Here is a 24,634-nt window from a genome sequence, read left to right as displayed (position 1 = left end):
TTTTTAAAGTTTTGACAGCAAAGGAGCCAGAATTACAATGTAGTAAGAAGAGCCCAGAACGACTTCCACTAATGGTCAGAATCGCATTCAGTGAGTAAAGAGAACTACATTTATGAATCAGCACATATCCTCGGTTGAGTTACAGCAAAGAATTGTCTACCTATTTAGGTTTAGGGCTGTAAAATTTGAACCTATCTGAGTTTTGTCAGTGGTATTATGTGATAATCTTTGTGTTCTCTTCTTATGTGACCTACGGTGAACTGAGGTTTGTGTGTCTGCAATGCCCCGTCGAGCCAGTACTCAATCACAGAAGGCATTTAGAGATGAGGGAGAAAGTTGAAAATTGCAAGGAGACATAGGCATGTCATTTACGGCCGTTGTAGAGACTACAATAAACACTGGCGCACCTATTATGTGGATTCATCCATATGCTACTGTCAGATAATGTGCGCAATATAAACCGGAAATATTCACACTGTTTTAAATGAACAACTGTATGTATCTGGTACAGTCTGGAACAAAGGCAGAATTGTGCTGATGTATGCTGCTAATGGAAACTCTTCTTTTAATATAACGTGACGCATGATGGCAAAACTACACAGCTGCTGATGAAATGTGGATGTTTCATGATAGCTCAGAAATGAAACACAGTAGCAGAGAGTGTGCGAAACATGACCAGCCACTCCTATGAGTAGGCGCGTTTGCAGGTCTGCAGACAAGACCATGGTCATTACGTTTTGCAGCATACGGTAGACGCCTCCAAGGGTAGCAGATGAAGCATCAGTTTGCAAAGAAAATGGTCATCAGCTGTGAAAATGTCGTCAGGACAACACCAGGCTTCCCACTGTCCTAACTATAATAGAGTTATTGCCCAGAAAAGGCATACACCATCTACCTTACAGTCCAGACATTGCACTGTGTGATGTGTATCCCTACATATTCCTAAAAATTGCCTTAAGGGATCTACTTTTGGTAAGGAAACCCTAGAAGTCAAATCTTTAGACGCAAAACGCCCTCTACGAGATGGCAAGGAGATATTACAGGTGCATTTCACTGGTTGAGAACTCGTGAAAATAACAGAATTTCCAGTTTAGTAAACATTTAAAAAAAAGTTCTTAGAAAATGAGGCAGTCTACGTTGGGTATCGCTCATATATTCACAATAATATTCGTAAAATCAGTTGAAACAACTCGGAAATATCATTCTTTAAATAAGGCACACGTTCTCCGCCCAAAAGTTATTTGTTCATGCAGGTGGCGCCAGCGCTGGTGGGGGCTGGACTCACCCGTCTAGCAGCATCTCGCCGCGGTTCTTGACCCAGTAGTTGATGGTGTTGGGGAAGGCCTCCACGAAGCACTCCAGCTGAACGTCTGTCCCCAGGGGCGCACCAACCAGCTGGTTGGGCACTTTAACCACAGGAGAAACTGCAAAAGCAGAGGAGGATGACATCAGTGGAGAATTTCTGATTTTTGGTGTTTGATTTTAACGAAGATATACGGGAAGAAGAGTTTTTACATGGCAACCAGTGCAGATAATAGTGACAGATCGTGATGAGTTAGTAGAACTTAAGATACAAAAGATACGAAATAATTAGTACTATGAATTGTAATCAAGTAACTGAACGAAGGATAGCTACTGCAGAGATAATGTTTTACACAAGAAAGTATATTTAGCTTAGTCCATTAACTACACAATTAAGGAAAATACTAGCGAGGTGCTTTGTAAAGAGTGCTACCCTGTATAGTAATGAAACATGGACACTGAGGAAGAGAGAGATAAAATGTTAAAGGCTTTTCAGATGTGGATTTGGAGAAGAAAGGAATGTGTAAAATGGACGACAAAATACGTAATGACATAGTGTAATGTGTGTTGAACGAGAAAAGACAAAGACTGCAATTATTTAAGAGGAAGAGAAGAAATTTATAAGGTTACTGGAGAAAAAAGACACCACAATAAAGGCTGCATTAGAAATGGTAGCAGGAAAGCGGACCAGAAGAAGAATAAAATACCAGCTGATTGGAAACATCTAGATATGCTGTATGCATTATACACAGGTAAGAAGAGCAGAACCTGCAGTGATGGACCTGCGTTAGGGCCAAAACACATTATCATTATCATCAATCATTAAGCTCATTAATTATCGCCATCAGTCATCATCCATCATCTTCCATCAGTCGTCATCATGTAGGAGTAATATTACCAAGTTATATTGATTAGAACGACCAGATGCAATCAGTAGTAGGGAAGACGAGAGGATAGTTAGGAAGAGCAATGTATTCGTTACGGAAACTGATAATTAAACTCATTGCGACCTATTCAAATGTCCTCCAGTGTTAGGTTTTCTTATCACGTAGGTATGATAGCAGACTTCGCATTAATGCAGGCGCACTTCATAAGTATAGTCCACACCTAAATGTAGTTGTAATATTCAGAATACTTGAACACGGACGCCGTAAGGAAGGCGATAGTGCTTCATTTGTCTTAATGTAGACAACTAGAATTTCAGGTAGATTGGGCGGTATTTATGTTTCCTGTAATTTATATCCCGTGTGCTAATCGTGAAGGTACGTTAAGTGAGATTAGAACGTACAGACACACCTTTTTCTCGCTACATAGGTAAAAGGTATGAGATCCACTAATATTTGTAGTAAGTGCCCAGTACCAAGTACTTAAGAACTGATTGCGGAGAATAAATTGATGCGCAGGCGTATGTACCGTAAGGCAGCGACGCTATACGTTTTCTACTTAACCTCGCATATAGCCTACTTAGCTTAGCATCTGTATATTGTCTCACCATAAAATATCCCTGCACTGATATGAGTATAATGGACTAATGCTGTAACAGCAGAATTTCACAACTTTTCCGACCTTCACAACTGATGAAAGCCCTTTTGTGAGAATTTTAGACAATCTTCGAACTTATTTTTATCCACTCTCTTTTTCCATAAAAAGGAATTGCTACGGAAAGGGAGACGTCGTGAACACATTTTCAACAGGTTTTAACATAACAGGTTTTAATATTCTGCAATAGACCCGATGTCTGCAGGCGGCCTACTTCTGAAGAAAGGAAAGAAGACTCCAACTTTACATTTTAGTATTTCGTCAGTAGCAGACACGGCACCATAGATTCTTATTCTGGAGGAATGAACGGTAAATTTGAATTCGAATGGCTCTTGTGCCCTCTGCACTATTCTCTTCCAGAAATAGTAGCACTGGAGCTGTGCAGGTGATGCTGTTTATTGTGTTTAGGGCATCGAGGGAAGAAATATTTGGATGATATTGAAGTTCATAGACGCGAAGGTTCATAAAGGCTGAAGGCCATTAAAAACTAATGGGTTGCAAGCTGCCATTGAAAGCTATTAATGTCCTGGTTCCAGAACTGATCTGCAGCAGTAGGGGTGTTATTGTTACTGTGGTCTTCAGTCGAATACTGATCTGAAGCAGTTTTCCACCGCAGTCTATCTAGCGCAATCCCTTTCATATCTGCGTAGCTACTGCAACCTACATCCTTTTTTCAACTTCTCACTATAAAGGAATGTAAAAATACGGTAGAATAATGAAATAAAAATACAGGAGGTTCTCTGGAGAATCTGGGAGATAGAAACATGTCGTAGATACTGAGAAGAAGGAGCGACAAGGTAACACAAGATGTATTATACAGCAGGTAATAACTTTTGGGACGGGGCGTGGGGGTGGAGACAGAGATTGTGATCTGTAGAACAAATAACTGACCATCTAGGGTGCAAGTGATACTCTGGGATGAAGTTGGCACAGGAGAGGAAATCGTAGTGAGCCGCAGCAAACGTAAGGGACAGATAGAAAAAATATGATCAAGGCTTGGTCCCTTCTCTCTTCCTCCTCCCCTCTTCCCCTCCCCACAACAAATGAGTCTTTAATGTTTCATGATGTGTCGCAACAACTGATGCTTCTTTTCACACAACTAAAGCTATAACTTCAGCATCTCCGAGTAACACACTTAATCCTGAGGATACGTATCTAGAAACTTATTTGAGAAGCTTCTAGTACTCATTATCTAAATATTTACCTTACATATTTCTCTTCTGTTCAAGACTAACACCTTCTCAAGGAACTCGTAAATTTATGTTTAGTTTTTTAAGCATTTTTTTGCCTGTAGGTAGTTTGTATTCTATATCCTCGTTATTTCGGTCATGGATAATTATTTTGCAGCAGAAGATCACCATTTAACATCTCACTTCGTAAAGTCTTGAACATCGCCTGATTTAATTCGACCACATTTCATTACAGTTCTCCCGCTTTAGTTTATGTTTGCCTTACAACCTGTTTTCAATGCATAATTCATTCCTTTCAAGTGCCACCACAAGTCCTTTGCCGTGTCTGGCAGTATTACAAAGTCGTCAGCAAACTTCTTTCATAAGTACTGATAGATTTCTTTCACTGCTTGCCTAAACTACAGATTGAATGCCATCGGGACAGCCTCACTCCCTTCTCAACTACTGCTCCCATCAAATCCCCGTAAGTGGTCTGGTATCTGTACAAGTTACACGAGTGATGTTCAATAAGTTATGCAACTCACATTTTCCTCGGCCAATTTCGGTTAAAAATTCCAGATTTCTTTGTGCGACATAGTGGTGTATTCCGGCTTCAACCCCAATAGTCGTGAATTTCCGATAGGTGGCGGCGCTGTACGTATCCTTCAATATGCTGTCTGTAACGGAGTTGCCTTCCATGAAGAGAGCTCCTATTGATTTTCTTTTGGAGGAAAATCAGAGCATCGCATATGTTGGGAGGCGCCTGCAGGAGACCTACAGAGATGTGGAATTGAACAGAAGTCGCTGGGCGAGGCGTCTGTTACCACTCCAACAAGATCGCGCAAACGACAGATCACCCACGTGCTGGCCGGCCGTACACGGCCGTAACTCCTGCAATATTGGAACGTGCGAACATTCTCGTCTGAGGTGATCGACATATTGCAGTCAGACACCTGGACGTCTCTGTTGATAGTGCTTACACATTCGTCCACCTCTTACGTTAGACAAAGGTGTAGGCCCGCTGGGTTCTTGCCGCCTATCAGAAGGCCATAAAGAGCAACAAAAGACCATCTGTGGGGAGCTTTTTGCGCATTACGAGCCTGATCATGACAATTTTTTGTCGACCTTGGTCACACACGGGCTCATCACCTTGAACCAGAAGATGACGGCATTCCATGGAGTGGCGCTACATCACCTCTCCCCGAAAAGAAAAGTCCAAAGCCATACCCTCAGCCGCCAAAGTCAAGGCGACAGTCTTCAAGCACTCTGAGGGAGCTATTCCTTTCGAGATCCACTTCATGGTGCCACTACCGACTATGAACTATATTGTGCTACCCTCAGGAAATCGAAGAAACAATTTCAGCATGTTCGTCGCTGCAAAAATGAAAACTAATTTGTCATTCTCATGACAGTGCAAGTATATCACAAAACTTCCCTAACGGGTCTCGCACCATCGGAATACCATCTGTTTGACTTGAGCCGTGTGCTTCTCGCGTTCATGCCGTTTGTTCTTTGGCATTTTGTCACATCGAGTGGCGTCTTGTTTCTTCCTTACTTACTTGCATAACGAAGTTGCTGGCTTGCCTCCTTGAGTGGCAGCAGCAGCGCTTGTCGATACTGGTACTGTCGTACTATCTTTGGAGTGACTGCTAGTATTTCCGGGTGGTGGTGGTGTGTGTAGGTGCCAGACGGTTGGGACGGAGCAGCGAGGAAGTCTCCGCGGCGCGGGGCCAGGCTGGGACTGCTGGCGGCATGTATGCTCTGTAGGATCATGAGGCGATAGCTGTGAGAGCGAAAAAGTTCGTTGACCGACAAACCTTGACGCTGAAGTTGAGTGATCAGATAACCTGTTATGAAACCTCAACTACTGTGACATCTCTTCATACATATGCAGGTTGTTGCTCCCTGGGCATTTCGGGCTAGCGGCAATGTGTGATGTGTTGGAGTCGGCGAAATCTAGCAGCCATCTTCCTATATTGTGATTAATTATTAAATTGACTGTTACTTGCCAGTGAAGTGCAGTAGCGGTATTTTCTGCCCTGAGGCCGTTAAAGCCCCAAATACCTGCCCTGGTCGTTAGCATGCTATTCCGGCAGTGTGCCTTTCCTCGTCGTGTTGATGCTGTCTGTCATGGCGTGTAGTTCGACAGCCTTTTAAGTTGTTTGCTTCGTATTTTACATAGAGTGGTTATTGTTTCCTTGGCTGTCTTTAGACGCCAATTTCTGAAGATGTAGTGCTGTTCGTATCCTCGTCCTCGGCCGATATTTTCCATCGTTGTGCCGTTGGTCGGACAGAAGGGATTTGGTGAAATTGTTGGTCGGTCCTTGGGCCATCCAGAGTTTGGGTTGCCATCTGATTATTTAACTTCAACTATTGCCTGCCTGTCTCACCTCACCTTACGTTTGAGCTACCGCCTCAGGCCATCTCTTAGGGAAATTCTGAGCACCACTTGTTCTGTTTGTTTTAGATTGCGATTTTCAGTTTAGTTTGAAGTATTGTGCGAAACCTTCAGCTGTGTATTAATTCAGTTCTTTTTAAATTTAACATGAAGGTCTTCAGTCGCGTTAAATTAAAATTCTGAAGATTGATTTTATTTTTAACAAAATTTTCTATCTAAAATTGTTTGTAATCCAGGCTCTAAGCCGTTAGTCGTTGATGTGTTATGTATGGCTGTCAGCCGAGGATTTAAGTGAACACCTTTTAATAAGGCCTTCAGTCGTGTGTATCCTTTAAAGGAAAATTTTTATAAGAGGAAAGCGGTTTGGTTTTAATTGTTTGTTTGACCTGTTGTTCAGGCCTTCACCTGTTGTTTCAAATTTGTTTGTGGCCTTCAGCCATGCAGTAAGTTAATATTTTTTAATTAGTCTTTCAGCCGTTCTGTTGTAAGTTTAAAAAGAAATTTCTTGATTAGAAAAATTGTTTATTATTGTTTTAATTATAGTTATCCTTTAAACATGTAGTGTAGGCCTTCAGCCGTTAATTGTTTTCAGTTGCATGCTTTTTTTTAATTTTACCTTCTATTTTTAATCGCTTTTGATTTCTAAACCAGGCCATTAGCCATTCTAGTTTTTGATGTGGTTTTGAGTCTTAAGCCCAGAAAGTATCTCAAGTTTTCTTTAACTGGGCCTTCAGCTGTTTTGTATAATTGTGATCTTTTAAAGAAATGTGTAAATAATTGGTTCTTAAATAAATAAAGTTGTGTGTTTGATTGTGCAACTCACAGTAACATTTTATAGCCCCATCCACAATCGTAACCTTATCCTGTACGCTCTGAGTACCTGCGAACAAGGTTTCATGGCTCACTAAAGGATGCACTCTGCAGGAAGCAGAACGTGGATGTTAGGAAGGTTATTGATGCAGCAAGGCGTGGGCTCCGACGCCGAGCAGACGAGTCGTACAATGCGGGCACAATGGCGCTCCCAGTAAGATGGCGTAAGACCGTTGCATTGAACGGAGATTGTGTTGTAAAACAGAATCTTTTAGATAAAAAAGTGGGTATTAATACGGTATATTGACATCCAGAATAAAACCAACTTACTTTCAGAATACAGAACATGTTGCATGACTTATTGAACGCCCTATTGGTTATACCTGCTACCTTCATAATTTCAAACAGTGTATTCAGTCAGCATCATGGAAAGCTTTCTCTGCGGAGCTAGGCAAACTGTGTGTAGGCCTACTCACAGTTGACGTTGAGCGTGATGCGCTTGCTGACCGCCGGCGGTACGTCGTTGGACGCGATGCACAGGTAGGCGGCCATCTGTCGGCGGTCGAGTCTCGACAGCCGCAGCTCGTCCCCGTTGACGGTGTCCACTGGAAACAGAGAGCACAGGCGCGCAACTGTCACTAGCTGCCGTAACACTACGCTCAGGGAAAGGGCTTAAGACAAGTACAGTGAGGTGACAGATGTAGAGGATAATAATATGCAGACGTACAGATGGCGGTAGAATCCCGTACACAAGATGTAAAAGGACAGTGCATCGTCGGAGCTCTCTGCTTCACTGAGGTGATTCATGTGGAAAGGCTTCTGACTTTATTATGGCCGCGCGATGGGAAGTGATAGACATTTGAACGTGAAACTGTAGTTGGAGTTAGACGCAGTGCACATTCCATTTCACAAATCGTTAGGGAATTCAGTACACTACATCTACATCTACATATACTTACATACTACGCAGTCCATTATACGGGGTGTAGCGGAAGGTACCTCGTACCACAACTAGCATCTTCTCTCCCTGTTCCACTTCCAAACAGAATGAGGGAAAAATGACTGCCTATATGCCTCTGTACTAGCCCAAATCTCTCTTATCTCATCTTTCTGGTCTTTCCGCGAAATGTAAGTTGGCGGCAGTAAAATTGTACTGCGGTCAAACTCAAATGCTCGTTCTCTAAATTTCCTCAGTAGCGATTCAAGGAAAGAACGCCTTCTTTCCTCTAGAGACTCCCACTCGAGTTCCTGAAGCATTTCCGTAACACTCGCGTGATGATCAAACCTACCAGTAACAAATATAGCATCACGCCTCTGAATTGCTTCTATGTTCTCCCTCAATCCGACCTGATAGGGATCCCAAACGCTCGAGCATTACTGAAGAACAGGTCGTATTAGTGTTTTATAAGCGGTCTCCTTTACAGATGAACCGCATCTTCCAAAAATTCTACCAATGAACCAAAAACGACTATCTACCTTCTCCACAACTGCCATTACATGCTTGTCCCATTTCATATCGCTCTGCAATGTTACGCCCAAATATTTAATCGACGTGAGTATGTCAAGCGCTACACTACTAATGGAGTATTCAAAAATTACAGGATTCTTTTTCCTATTCATCTGCATTAATTTACATTTATCTATAATTAGAGTTAGCTGCCATATTTTACACCAATCACAAATCCTGTCCAAGTCATCTTGTATCCTCCTACAGTCACTCAACGACGACACCTTCCCGTACACCACAGCATCATCAGCAAACAGCCTCACTTAGCTATCTACCCTATCCAAACAACAGCGCACCTACCACACTTTCCTGGGGTACTCCAGATGATACCCTCACCTCCGATGAACACTCACCATCGAGGACAACGTATTGGGTTCTATTACTTAAGACGTCTTCGAGCCATTCACATACTTGGGAACCAATCCCATATGCTCCTACCTTAGTTAGGAGTCTGCAGTGGGGCACCGAGTCAAACGCTTTCCGGAAGTCAAAGAATATGACAACCGTCCGATCCCCTTCATCCATGGTTCGCAAGATATCATGTGAAAAAAGGGCGAGTTGTGTTTCACAGGAGCGATGCCTTCTAAAGCCGTGCTGATGCATGGACAGCAACTTCTCAAGGAAATTATCATATTTGAACTGAGAATATGTTCGAGAATCCTGCAACAAACTGATGTTAAAGATATTGGTCTGTAATTTTGAGGATCCGTCCTTCTACCCTTCTTATACACAGGCGTCACCTGCGCTTTTTTCCAGTCACTCGGGACTTTACGTTGAGCAAGAGAGTGGCGATAAATGCAAGCTAAGTAAGGAGCCAATACAGTAGAGTACTCTCTGTAAAATCGAATTGGAATCCCATGAGGACCTGGCGATTTATTAATTTTCAACCCATTCAGCTGGTTCGTAATTGTAATACCTAGGTATTTAGTAGAATTTAAGGCTTTTAGATTAGGCTGATTTATAGTGTAACCGAAATTTAACGAGCTCCTTTAAGCACTCATGTGTATGACTGTCAATTTTCGCACCAATCAGAAATCTTTTCTAAATCGTTTTTCAGTTTCTTTTGATCTTCTGATGACTTTATTAGTCGATAAACGACAGCTCCATCTACTAAAAACCGAAGACGGCTGCTCAGGTTGTCTCCTAAACGGTTTATATATAGGAAACGAACAGCGAAGGGCCTAAAACACTACCTTGGGGAACGCCAGAAACCACTTTTGTGTTACTCGATGATTTTCCGTCAATTACTACGAACTGTGACCTCTCTGACAGGAATTCACAAATGTAGTCACATAACTGAGACGATGACCTCAGGTGTTCAGTCCCATAGTGCTTAGAGCCATTTGATCCCTCGGCGTTTGCTTAGAGTTTTCAGTACTAACAGACAAGCAACACTAGGGCGAAATAACCGCAGAAATCAATGTGGGACTTATGAAGAACACACACATTACGACAGTGCGGCGATATTTGGGTTATTGGGATGTGGCAGCAGACGACTGACGCCAAGCGCCTTTGCTAACAGCACGTTGTCCCTTGCAGCGCCTCTCCAGTGCTCGTGACCATATCGGTTGGCCTGGTCTGGTCAGTCCCGATTTCAGTTGGTAAGAGCTGAAGGCAGGGGTCGAGTGTGGCGCAGATCACACGGAGCCAGGGGTTCAAGCTGCCAAGACAGCTCTCTGATGGTAGCTTGATAATGGTGTGAGCAGTGTTTACATGGACTGGATTGGATCCTGTTTACATTCGGCTATTTGGAGACCATTTGCAGCCATTCATGGATTTCATGTTCCTATCAACGATGGATTTTTTTTTATGGATGGCAGTTCGCCATGTCACAGGGGAACATTTGATTGCGATTGATTTGAAGAAAATTCTGAGTAATTCGAGAATAATTTGACCACTGCCGGCCGGAGTGGCCGAGTGGTTCTTGGCGCTTCAGCCTGGAACTGCGCGACCGCTGCGGTCGCAGGTTCGAATCCTGCCTCAGGCATGGATGTGTGTGCTGTGCTTAGGTTAGTTAGGTTTAAGTAGTTCTAAGTTCTAGGGGACTGATGACCTCAGAAGTTAAGTCCCATAGTGCTCAGAGCCATTTGAACCATTTGACCAACCAAATCACCCGACGTGAATCCCATCGAACGTTAATGTTATACAGCCGAGAATTCAGTTCGTGCACAGAATCCTGCACCGGTAACACTTCCGCAGTTATGGACTGCTATAGAGAGCGATGTGACTCAGCATTTCTGCAGGAGACGTTCAGCAACATGGTGAATGCATACCAAGCAAAAGAATGTCCGTCACGATATTAGGAGGTGCCCCTTGGCTCTCCTCCTCTCAGATTATGGGCGCCAAAAACTCAATTCAGAAAGAAAATACATTACTACTGCGTTACGTACGACAACTGCCCTGTGAAATGAATTGGACAAACAGGCAGAAGCTTTCGTACTAGATTTAAAGAATATCTTAATTTGTCTAACTCCAAGTCAGCCGTAAGTAGCCATCTGCGTGAGAAGGACACTCCATTATAGATCTGCAATATAAATTAAAAATTCTTCATCGGCGAAGAAAGAGACATAAATAGAACGTTCTCAAAGAGATCGAAATATTAAGATGCAAAAATAGTCTCTCAATGCACACGCAAAACGTTCAGCTAGAGTTGCGCCACCGCAAGGTTTCTGGAGACTTCGACTGCTTAACGACAGGGCACGTGTTGCAAACAGTGGAGGAAACGTCACGGATGCAACGGTGCAATCTGTGAAAACAATGGCAGGAACGAATTATTCCGTGCCACACCTGTGTTTATTTGCTTTTTATGTGTGTGTGTGTGTGTGTGTGTGTGTGTGTGTGTGTGTGTCTGCAGAGACCGCTCCTTCTGTCCGGAGATTATTTGAACAGAAGTTTGCAGGTGTTGGGAATCCGACTCGTCATCCAATTCACAAATTAGTGAAATTCCGGAAAGTGTTCATGACAAGCAGGCTAAACGATGACGTACAGTTCTCACAGAAGTTCTTTTCTAAGACACTGCATACCGCCTGGAAAACTACCTTAGCTGGCCGCGGTGGACGAGCGGTTCTAGGTGCTTTAGTCAGGAACCGTGCGACTACTACGGTTTCAGGTTCGAATCCTGCTTCTGGCATGGATGTGTGTGATGTCCTTAGGTTATTTAGGTTTAAGTAGTTCAAAGTCTAGGGGGCTGATAACCTCAGATATTAAGTCCCATAGTGCTCAGAGCCATTTGAACGATTTTTTGAAAACTACCTTAAGAAGTTTCGTAGACGTCTTTCACTGCAAACACAAATCTCTTGCACCTATTTACAAAGAGCTGCTAAGTTACTTGGGCTACGGCCCTGTATAGGAACAGTAGTGCAAGAACGTAAATTTGGTGATACAGTGCACAAGGTTAGGTTTTGCGAATGGGTTTTGAAACAATTCCATGATGGTTACACGCGTTTCTAATCCCAAACTGTCGACATTGGAGCGCCGATAGATCTATTGCGCTTCATGAGGAGTCTCTTCACTGTCAAAGAGTATGAATGTGATGCGCACATTTTTTAATGACACATTTAACAGTGAAAGGTATGTGCAAAACATTTTGCAGCCGTTTTTTTAACGAGTTAGGTGGAAGATAACGGAGCTTCCTTTTTATTCCAAACGGGGTTCCGCAAGGGCTTATCAGCCAATGTTTCTTTGTAAGCAATTCACAGTGTGTTCCATGATAACCTGCTCAATGTCCCGACGTAACCCATTGCGATGTCTATTTTTGGGGGGCATTAGAGAATCAAGGATACACAACAGAACTGCACATGTCACAAGAACTGGAGGACAATATCTGCGAGGCTATTGGATCAGTTTCTCAAAGATAATTATATCGTGTGATGAACAATTTCTTGAGTGGGCGTCAGAAATGCGTGGAAAACAATGGCAGGCACTTCCAGTACATCACTGCGTGACCCCGAGTGAGTTTATTTTAAATGTAGTACTGCGGCGGTAGACGGGCGACACGGCATCTGATTCGCCGGGCAACGGAGCGCTCGTAGCCACCGTCCACTGCGACGTACATGTGGTTATCAGACATATGGAGCACATTGTAGGATAACCTAGTACATATACGCTATTTCTTATTTTAAATCATTTTTACACAGTGTTAACTGACATTTCACTCAGTGCTCTACAATTGTTAAATATTATGAGTTTCATACATAACCATTTATGTTCTTTTTATTTCTGAAGATTTTTCAATAGTTTTCTGTATAATTTGTTTCATTTTACGAGTGTATTGCACTAGACATGATAGCCTCCCACACTCCTCCTTCTCTTGTTTAGGTAATAAAATAACCGTTGTACCTTAGGTTCTTCAAGCTTCCACTTGTAAAATTGCTTGTAAAGGTGCTAGCCAACTTTTTCTGTCACATTTCATAATTCTGTTCCCATGTCGTCTCCCGTTGTACACGGTTTCACCACCATGCGCCCGTTTTCCTCATCGGCTCCGGCACAGGTTCATCTGCGTACCAGTCTTGGCGTTAGCTGCTTACCTCACGTCGTCAGCAGATGTTGAAGCTATTGGTATATTTATGTAATATTTTTAATCTCCCCTTTCCCCAGTCCTTCTATTATCTCGATAATCATCTACTTTGCTTGCAGTGTTTTGTCTATATTTGACCTCCGTTACCTGTCGTACAGTTATACAGGTTCTGTTTTAGTGATTTATTTTACCTTACCATGTTGACGTAGGTTTTCATCAATTACACATATAATTAGTTTAAAACCTTTCCATCCATATTATTTACCGCTTTCTCCTTATTCTCGGCTTCCTTAATTAGAATGATGTATGTTAATTTCACTACCGACTTCTTGACGGTTGATCAATTTTATTACGATTGGAAGAGAATCTTGAGTAGTCTACTGGTTATGATAAAGGTGAGTACATGATTTTCCTATGCAGTATAATACGCAATTCAACTACATTTTAACAGAATCGTTGATTTATACGTTTTTCTCTTGTTTATGTACAGAAGAATCGTGAAGTCGTGGCTCTAAAGCCAATAACTAATGGGATCTTAAATAAATACTTATCATACAGATAAAGCGGTCTTTGTCATGATGATTTTAATAGAAATCCGTAACTCCTTCAAGGCTGTACGGTACAGAGTGCTAATGTTTAGAAAAAAAAATAATAGACGCTACTTGATAATTAACAACTGAGTAACTAATCCCATAATGTATAACGTTTGAATCACATCATAAAATTGAATACCTCTTTGGTTTTACGTACAATACAACTGAACTATTACATTAATGCTGTAATAAAACTGTGGGGAAAGATTTGGCGGAGAATGATGATGGAGGATGTAGAAAAATCCTCAAAGAAAGACTCCTCGTTTTGTACCTTAGTGAAAAAGGGAAGTTAGTGTCACGGGTATGATATGCGACTTCTGCATCTACATCTACATCCATACTCCGCAAGCCACCTGACGGTGTGTGGCGGAGGATACCTTGAGTACCTCTATCGGTTCTCCTTTCTATTCCAGTCTCGTATTGTTCGTAGAAAGAAGTATCGTCGGTATGCTTCTGTGTGGGCTCTAATCTCTCTGATTTTATTCTCGTGGTCTCTTCGCGAGATATACGCAGGAGGGAGCAATATACTGCTTGACTCTTCGGTGAAGGTATGTTCTTGAAACATCAACAAAAGCCCATAACGAGCTACTGAGCGTCTCTCCTGCAGAGTCTTCCATTGCAGTTTATCTATCATCTCCGTAACGCTTTCGCGATTACTAAATGATCCTACAACGAAGCGCGCTGCTCTCCGTTGGATCTTCTTGGTTTGGCGGACGTTAAAACAAACCCGTTTCTCATTGCGGCGAGATATTTTCATTAAATTTCCAACTTCGGTCCATCGTATGTTGCCGCGCGGGATTAGCCGAGCGGTCTGGGGCGCTGCAGTCATGGACTGTGCAGCTGGTCCCGGCGGAGGTTCGAGTCCTCCGTCCGGCATGGGTGTGTTTGTTTGTCCTTAGGATAATTTAGGTTAAGTAGTGTGTAAGCTTAGGGACTGATGACCTTAGCAGTTAAGTCCCCTAAGATTTCACACATGAAGTCTCCGCCCGGCACAGAAGTATGAGCTGCATGGTAGTAACATACATGCAGATGACGCATCAGCGTATCTAGTACATTTTTACATAAATCAGACTAAAGAGTACACTTGTTTATTCACTGCTAAGTCTTCCAAATCCATCCTATAATGAGCCATTAAGAAAAGTACATTGTGCTTAACGTCAACGTTGAAATACAAAAGTAAAGTTATTCAAATCTCACGCGAAGTATGGCAATATTCCGAGACCAGCACAATCCCTAAACTGTATTTAGTTCGTGACTGCGCGATTTGCTTCTACCAATGAGGGAACAACACCTACTCGTCTCAAACGATTTCTTCCAAATTTAAGGTGTATGCAGAACTTGGCCAGAAACGAAAGTGATTTAAGAGGGACCTCCAGATCCCCAAGCATTTGAAAATGGAAAAGCATTTTCGGAGCTGGTTGGATGAGACGAATGCCAATTACGTTAGCATAATCTCCAGGAAGCTGTTGGCGCAGCAGAAAGAGTGTAGAACGGTAATCTGAGGTTCCTGGGAAAACACTTATATTTTATAGTTTTTACGTTACTTTTTTTCTGAAACATCGGTCGTCTTAATGGGTTGATGCGGTACGCCACGAATTCCTCTCATGTGCCGCCCTTTTCACCTCAGAGTAGCACTTGCAACATACGCTCTCAATTACTTTCTGCATGTATTCCAACCCCGTCTTCCTCTACAGTATTTACCGTCAACAGCTCCAACTAGTACCATGTAAGTTATTTTCTAATCTGTCATCCAGTCCCTTGTTCTTGGTTTTTGTCTTTTTTATGTGCTCCATCTCGGCGGAGAACCTCCTTCCTCATTCTTTACCTTGTGAGTCCACCCATTTTTAACATTCGTTTGTAGCTATCAAATGCTTCCATTGTCTTGTTTCGTTTATCCTACAATCCATTTCTCACTAACATAGCGTCTGTGTCTCCAAACGTATACCTCAAATATTTCTTCCTCAAATTAAGGTCCAAATTTGACACTTGTGGGCTTCTCTTAGTCAGGACCGCCTTTTTGTCAATCGTAGTTTTCGTTTTTATGTCCTTGCTCCGTCCTTCATGAAGTGGACTGACAAGGCAGCCAGTCCACAGTGACGGGTAGCCGAAAGAAAGGAAGGCACGCGTACACACACACGCCGACGGGCGTCAGTTCTGGAACAGGATAACTATTGAATGGTAGCAAGAAAAGTACGTAGCTGCTTTATACTTAACTTTATTAGTTGATGACTACAGCATTCTTCTTGAGACATTTATACTATAACTCTCAAAGTAGGTAAGGCTAATGGCGCCTTGCTAGGTCGTAGCCATGGACTTAGCAGAAGGCTATTCTAACTGGCTCTCGGCAAATGAGAGGAAGGCTTCGTCCGTATGGTCGCTAGCAATCTCCTCGTACAACTGGGGCGAGTGCTATATCGTCTCTCGAGACCTGCCTTGTGGTGGCGCTAGGTTTCCGATCACACAGTGGCGACACGCGGGTCCGACATGTACTAAATGGACCGCGGCCGATTTAAGCTACCACCTAGCAAGTGTGGTGTCTGGCAGTGACACCACACTTCAGAAGCTATATTGCTGCCCAGGTAGCAGAATCCCTAAATCTATTTCACCATCACAAATTCTGATGATAAGTTCCTTGGTATTCTCCTTCCTGCTATTTCTCATTACTTTCCTCTTCTTTGATTTGCTCTCAATCCACATTCTGTACCCATTAAACTGTCAATTCCATTCAGCAGATCTTGCAATTGTTCTTAACTTTCACTGAGGAGAGCAGAGTCATTAGCGAATCGTATGATTTACATCCTTTCACGTTGAATTTTGATCGCACCCTTAAATTTTTATTTACATCATTGCTTCTCCGGTGTATAGATTCAGCAATAGGGATGAGAGGCTATATCGCTGTCTTCACCCTTTTTCATCTGAGCACTATGTTCTAGGTATCCCTGTCTTATTGTTTCCTCTTGTTTCTTGTATATATTGCATATTACCCGTCTTTCCCTATAGTTTACCCGATTTCTTTTCATAATTTCGAACATCTAGCACCATTTCACATTGTGGAACTCTTTTGCCGGGTCGACAAATCCCATGAACGAGTCTTGGTTTTTCTTTGGTTTCGCTTCTATTATCAACCGCAACGTCACAACTGCCTCTCTGGTGGCTTTACCTCTCGTAAAGCCAAACTGATATTTATCTAAAAAATTCCCAATTTTCTTCTCTCTTCCTCTGTATGTTATTCTTGCCAGCAAATCGGACGCGTAAGCTGTTAAGCTCATTCTGCTATAATTCTCGCAGTTGTCGGCTCTTGCAATGTTGGGAAACATATGAATGCTGTTTCCCGAAAATCTGATGGTATGTCGCCAGCCTCATACATTCTACACACCCAACAACTTTAATAGTCGTTTTTATGCTACTTTCATCAATTATTTTAGAAATTCCGATCGAATGTTAGCGATCACTTCCACTTTATTTGATCCCCATTTTTTCCTTATCGATTGTTGTTTCTTCTTCTATTTCGTGGTGAGATAAGACTCCTTCAATGTACTCTTTCCGCATATTCGCTATCTCCACCGCATTTAACAGCGGAGTTCCGATTACACTCTAAATGTTGCAGCCCATCCTTTTAATTTCAGCGATGGTTGTATTGACTTTTCTGTAAGCTGAATCAGTCCTTCCCACAATCATTTCTTTTTTTGATTTCTTCACGTTTTCAATGCATCCATTTTGCCTTAGCTTCCGTGCACTTCGCATTTATTTCACGCTTAGGTGACTTATGTTTGTGTTTTTCTGAAATTATCTGAACGGTTTTGTGTTTCCTTCTTTACAACTGACTGAATTATTTCTTCTTTTACCTTTCGTTTCCTGATAGATATCTTCCTTGTACCTAAGTTTTTCTTTCCCACTTCTTTGACTGCTCTTTTTTGAGATTTCCGTTCCTCTTCCACTGAACTGCCTTCTGAGCTATTCATTGTCGCAGCATCTACAGCCCCAGTGAACTTCAAGATTATGTCTACATTTCTTAGCATTTGTGTATCCCACTTTTTGAGCCTCTATCCTTCCTGGCTAACCTCTTTCACATTAGCGTACTGTCCATAATTGCTAAATTGTGATGTGTGTCAGTATCTGTTACTGGACACGCCTTACAACCCATTATCAGATTTCGGAAACTCTGCACGACCACGATGTAATATAACTGAAATCTTTCAGTATGTCACGGTCTTTTCCAGATATACCTACTCCTCTTGTGATTCTTCAACAGCGTTTTCTGTCTGATATATATTTCAGAACTCAGTTAGACTTTATCCTCTCTCATTCCTATTATCAAGCCAATATTCTCCCGGAATATTTTGTGTTGATTTGTATTTCCGTAAAAGGAAGGGAAAGGAAGGCAAAGGATAATGTGAGATTATAAATAAATTTCCGAGAAATCATTCATGAGGACTCTTAACATTATTTTACAAGAAGAGATTGTAATTAAAACGTAAACGACTGGGTATTTCATTTTGATTTTCGAGCAGCCCTTGGCAGAAAGTCCTGCGTTGCTGTTTTTATCGTCAGGAAAACATTTGATGAAAAAGGTTCCAAAGTTCTCTTATATCGTCGAGAGGGAAACGAAAGTAACACCTGACTGCACCATTACATGATACATCACCAGCTATCCATGCCAATATATGGCGAAATGATGCTTTACGTGTGGTTCATTGCCCAGCCGTGCCATGAGAAAACACTTTTTATGGATCGAAACCAAAGTTTGCTTTTTATACTTTTATACTAACGTGTAATTTTAAAAATTTGGCGATTTTAGCTCGTGCAAGATGCCGAGAAAATGACGAAATCACACAGCAAGTGGAAATTATTAACTGTAAAATAAAATTGGTCTCTAATTTTACTTGCGATGTTCTCGTTTACGCAACAAAACCCATTTCTGGTAATTTATTTGCAATACCAAATTTTTCTTTGCTTTATCTTTTTACACTCTTTGAATAAAATATTAATAAATGCAATATAGTGGGCATTCTTTCAGTTCATTTGTGCTGTAAGTAACGTAAAAATTGAAAGTAAAAGCATCTTCTGCATAGGACCTCGATCCAACAAATCCCGTATTACCGTTCTGCACTCTTCCCGCTACGCCAACTGCTACATGGAAACTATGGTAATATAAATGGCTCGTGCCTCTCCTGACTCGCGCCGAAGAAGATATTTTTCCTAATCACTTGACCATCAGGAGCTCCCTCTTATGTCACTTTCATTTCATGTCAGGCTCTGAGTATACAATACATTCGGACTAAATCGGTGATGGTGAGTAGGCGTGGTCCCCTTCTAAGCGTCACATTCTCTGTATTTAGTCACACTATGGGTTTTCATCTGATAAACCCTCTCGCCTATCACCCTCTTTCTCTTCATCCGTATGTTTATTCATCAATCTATCTCTCTATCTCTTCCCCCCCTCTCCCTCCCTCCCTTTCCCCTCCTCTCTCTCTACCTACCTACCTACCTCACCTCTGACTCTTTCCCTTTATGTATCACTCGGTCAACAGTCTATCCATTTGTTTAATTTCTTTCTTTGATTATGTTGATATCCTTACGCTTGAGGTATTGTGTGTTGTATTTATTGCTTTTTGTATACGAGTATTTTGTCAATATCTACAACGTCTGGTGTAACCTTGTAGTTCTCCTTATTAGATGCTTACTCCACAATACAGTTCTTTTAGCTCATTAGAGCGATAGTATTCCTCTGCAATAACAAGAAACGTACTATATAATATACTATATAATACTATGTAATATCAGTTAACTATATCATTGGTGAACAGAACTTCTGGAAACTCACGCTAGGCTAAAAAATCCGCACAAGAGTGAATACTGAATCACATCTTAGCATAGTAGCGGCAAATGAAGAGGCTAAATTAAAAATGATGGGAGAAATTTAGATACGGAAGAGCTCTGCTTACGATTTCACTCAGGCATTGACAGTTAGGCTGTATTAAACTTGGAGAGGAGTTCGTTTGAAACGGTTCGAAGAATACTATAGAAAAAGGTGGAGGCACAAATCAAACATAGAGCAAAATACTACGAATAGCTCTAGTCTTGCTGAAGAAGAAGAAGAAGAAGAAGAAGAAGAAGCAGTTAGGCAAAAGCAATATACGTGGTGAGCCCAAAAAAAAAAACAGATAGGTTAAAGGTCAAATAAATAAAATAGATAAAAACATAAAAATCTGCATAGGATAGAAAGAGATATTAATAAACTGAAATGATAAGTGGAATAAAAAGATTCTACTAACTGCACAGTTAGTTGCTGTTTAGTGTAAGAAGAGAGTAGGGATATTAGCCGGGTTAAGGGAGTAAGAAGCTGTTGTTAAGTTTAGAATATGAGACATGAGTGCATAGGAAATCTGTAATACGAGGAGGAGCTGTACCACAGCAGTAGTAAGATGCTGGTGTGGAATAAATAGGAGGTAGAATTGTGAGGTCAAAGGTAGATTTCAAGCAATCTGGAAAGCGTCAGTAAGTCGCTTTCAGTTTCAGTTGACTTAAAGGTCTCTGCAAAGTACAGGAGAGTGTGATTTTTGTTACAAAAAGTAAAAACAATAATCACAGTGCGATGACAATACTATTTATTAAAGTCAAAGAGAACCGTAATCACGACTTCTTCAAGCGACTGTTCACATTTTCAATTTCCTTAATCTTCTTCTGATTAAGAGATTTAGGCTGTTTTTGGATGTGAGGAAAGTTTCTTGGGAGGAGATACAATCGAGAGTCCTGTGACTTTTTGTGACACATTTGAGTGTTTTTGGACACTGTCGTATATTCGTGGAGTAATTCAACATTTTTAAAACCTTTAGGAAGGCATACAATCTAGAATACCAAACACACACACACACACACACACACACACACACATTTGTGCGTATAATTGTGAAGAAACATTCATCTGGCCGGAATACAGTAAACCTTCACATTTCTCTAAGGCCCTCTCTACCATAATCTGTATCACTTCAAACGAACACACATCAGTGATTTTACTTCGCCTTGTAAAGAGTGAAAGGTTACTGATTTTGAAGAGGTACTACTGTATCTATTGTGGATGGGAACGAGATCTATGAAATACAGCTTTTAGAAATATTCCTTAATCTTGTACATATCACAAATGCAAAAGTTTGTGTTCATGTTTATATGCTAGTTACTCCTTGAAGCTGAAGCAGTTGGACGAATTTTGATGAAATATGGAATGGAGATAGCTTGTACCCTGAATTGACAAATACACTACCTTAAAGAGAAGCGTAGCTCACAACGCGTGAATACTCACACTTCATTCATCCAGTATTTCAGAATGAGAGCAGTTAGTGACTTGCACTAAACATTACCCATGATATAAAATCTTTACGATATCCTTCTCGCTGACAAACCCCATAAAATGATGAAAGGATAAATGTTTATTGCTTCTTACGTTTCCGTTGTTGATGCAGTAAAACTGTAGCATGAAGCACGACGTTTTAACTTATTATTTCTTAACTGCTAACTGTATTCGCTACACATTTTGCAGACGTGTTCAAATATGCCACTAAATGTACCAGCATAATTATACCATTACACGACACACAGTTCGTAAGATGTGACGGCATAAACAGTGAGTTGCGTGAAAAACTGTCGCATCATGCACAATGCTTAAATTTATTACTTTTGTACTAATAAATCTGTACGCACCGCATTTCGCAGACTTTATTGATGTACATTTCAGAATGTAGCCGCGCGGGATTAGCCGAGCGGTCTGAGGCGCTACAGTCATGGACTGTGCGGGTGGTCCCGGCGGAGGTTCGAGTCTTCCCTTGGGCATGGGTGTGTGTGTTTGTCCTTAGGATGATTTAGGTTAAGTAGCATGTAAGCTTAGGGGCTGATGACCTTAGCAGTTAAGTCCGATAGGATTTCACACACTTTCTTTTTCTTTTTGCAGAATATACCAACAAAATTATAACACTGTACGACAATAGTTCGGGAGATATGACGGTGATAACAGTGAGATGGAAAACTGTCACATCGTGCACGATGTTTTAATTTTTTACTCCTTCACTTCTATCTGTAATCGCAGCACATTCTTAGACAGTAGCAAAATATACCACTGGACGTAACTACAGACTTATATCATTCTAAGACACATAATTCAGGAGGTATGACATCGAAAACATTGAGTTGCGTGAAAATGAAACTTCAGGTAGATATAGCTAGAGATGCAGGTGAAATATGTGTACAGCTACGTGTAAAATGTGTTTAATGTATGTGAAAAAATTTTACATGTTTGTACGGGGCCTATCCACTCTTAAAAAGGTCATCCTAAACTTCTGCATCGATTTCAACCAATTTGGTTGTGTGCATTTGTTACGATCTGGAAAGGTATATTTTGGGAGTAAGAACCACCATTTGTACAGATAGTGGGGAAGGAGGAGATGAAGAGAGAGAAGGGGGGTTAGGAAATGGAGAGACAGTGAGAGGAAGTAATTGAGAATGAAAGGTAAGAAGAGGAGGTGGACAGGGAGAGGAGACTTAATACACAACCCAGGAAACGCAGGGTACTCAGCTGTCTCCACTTATACGAAGAGCAAAATTATCTTCAGACCGTCGTTTACAGAGACGTATTGCAGCAGATATCTGGTTCTCCATACACAGAGAAACGATTATGATTGTTTCCGTGCAAAGCATGTTGCGGAAGTCGTGAAATTATTGACTTCCTTTTCTGGCACATCTTATAATTCATTACTCGGTGGCATAAAAGAGTTTTCCGTCAAGTATACCTATATCTACATAGACACCCCGCAAATCACCGTACGGTGCGTGGCGGAGGGTACCCTGTACAACTACTCTTTATTTCCCGCTACCCCTCCCTCCTGTTCCACTCGCAAATAAAGCGAAGGAAAACCGACAATCTGTACGCCTCCGTATGAGCCCTGGTTTCTCTTATTTTATCTTCGTGATCCTTAAGCGTGAGGTATGTTGGCGGTAGTAGAATCGTTCAGCAGTCAGCTTTAAGTGTAGCTTCTCTAAATTTTGACAATAGTCTCTCTCGAAGAGAACATCGCCTTCTATCCAGGAATTCCAATTTGCGTTCCCGAAGCTTTGACGCAACACTTACGTGTTGTTCGAACCAACCGGTAAGAAATCTAGGCGCTCGCTTCTGAATTGCTTCGATGTCTTCCTTCAATCCAACGTGGTACGGATCTCAAAAACTCGAGCAGTACTCAAGAATACGTCGCACCAGCGTCCTATATGCGGTCTCCTTCAAAAGTGAACAACTCTTTTCTAAGATTCTCCCAATAAATCAAAGTCGGCCATTTGCCTTCCGTACCGTTGCTCATTCCACCTCTCATCGCCTTGCAATTTGAACGACTTGACTGTTTCAAGCAGGACACTAGGAATACAGTATCCGAACATTACAGTTTTGTTTTCCTATTCATCCGCAGTAACTTCAATACTTCCTACATTTAGGGCTAGTTGCTATTCATCACACCAACTGGAAATTTTGTGTAAGTCGTCTTGTGTCTTCCGACTGTCACTCAACGTCGACATCTTACCGTACACAACGGCATCATCAGCAAATAACCGCGGATTGCTGTCCACCCTATGCGCCAAATCATTTATGTATATAGATAATAGCAGCGGTCCTATCACACTTCCCTGGGACACTCCTAACGAGGCCCTTGTCTCTGATGAACACTCGCTGTCGAGGACATTATACAGAATTCTATTCCTTAAGAAGTCTTCGAGGCGCTCACATATCTGTGAATTTATTCCATATGCTCGAACCTTCATTAAAAGCCTGCACTGGGGCATTGTGTGAAATACTTTCCGAAAATCTTGAAATATGGAGTCTGCCTGCTGCCCTTCATCCATAGTTCTCAGTATACCATGTGAGAAAACGGCAAGCTGAGTTTCGCACGAGTGCTGCTTTCTAAAACCATGCCGATTCGTGGACATAAGGATCTTAATCTCAAGAAAGTTTATTGTATTCGAACTGTCCGCAGCTCGTGGTCTTGCGGTAGCGTTCTCGCTTCCCGCGCATAGGTTCCAGGGTTCGATTTCCGGTGGGGTCAGGGATTTTCTCTGCTTCGTGATGACTGTGTGTGGAGTGTTTTTTATCATCATTAACGCACGCAAGTCGCCGAAAAAGAACTTGTAATACGGTGGCCGAATTTCCCCGAATGGAGCCTCCCGGCCAACAATGCCATACGATCATTTTATTTCATTTCATATTCGAACTGAGAATAAGTTCAAGGATTCTGCAGCAAACAAATGTTAGGGATATTGGTCTGTAATTTTGCGGGTCCATTCTTTTACCTTTCTTATACACTGGAGCTTTTTTCCAGTCGCTCGAAACTTTGTGGTGGGCAAGAAAGTCACGATAAATGCAAGCTGGGTAAGGAGGCAACGCCGTAGATCTATTTTCGTAAAATATAACTGGGATTCCATCTGGACCTGGTGATTAAACGAGTGATCTGCGAGCGACGTGAATTATGTCGGCTTTTCCCATCTTCTCAAAATTTGGTGCTTCTATTCTATGTAGCGCTGTTTGCTGCGCCGCACGTCACTCGCAGCGCTAGACTTCTAAGAGAAAACTTCTGTGATGGCGTATGCACGTACATAGTGATTCTCGCATTAACATATTTTTTTACGAATTACTGTTTAACCACAGGTATCAACACAGATCGCAGCTAATACATATTCCTGGTCTGTCTGCCACTTCACATTCTCATTTAGCATTTCCGCTATTAGATGTCACAGCCCTCTGCGTAATTACTGGACGACATGATGAACCGA

At 41.7% G+C, this 24,634-nt stretch overlaps 1 protein-coding gene across 1 annotated transcript in view; it reads right to left on the bottom strand.

Moving 5' to 3' along the window:
* Positions 1-24,634, bottom strand: part of LOC126413020 (lachesin-like) — a 440,858-nt gene that overhangs the window by 24,967 nt on the left and 391,257 nt on the right. The window contains exons 4-5 of the mRNA XM_050082912.1: positions 7,695-7,823; positions 1,286-1,424 (exon numbers count right to left, since the gene is read on the bottom strand). Coding sequence (XP_049938869.1) covers positions 1,286-1,424; positions 7,695-7,823 — 268 coding nt within the window. The remainder of the gene's footprint in view (positions 1-1,285; positions 1,425-7,694; positions 7,824-24,634) is intronic.

This window comes from Schistocerca serialis, chromosome 7 (assembly GCF_023864345.2).
Source record: "Schistocerca serialis cubense isolate TAMUIC-IGC-003099 chromosome 7, iqSchSeri2.2, whole genome shotgun sequence".
NCBI lineage: Eukaryota > Metazoa > Arthropoda > Insecta > Orthoptera > Acrididae > Schistocerca > Schistocerca serialis.
Note: the sequence above shows the minus strand (reverse complement) of the source record. Positions and strands in the feature narration are given on the sequence as shown.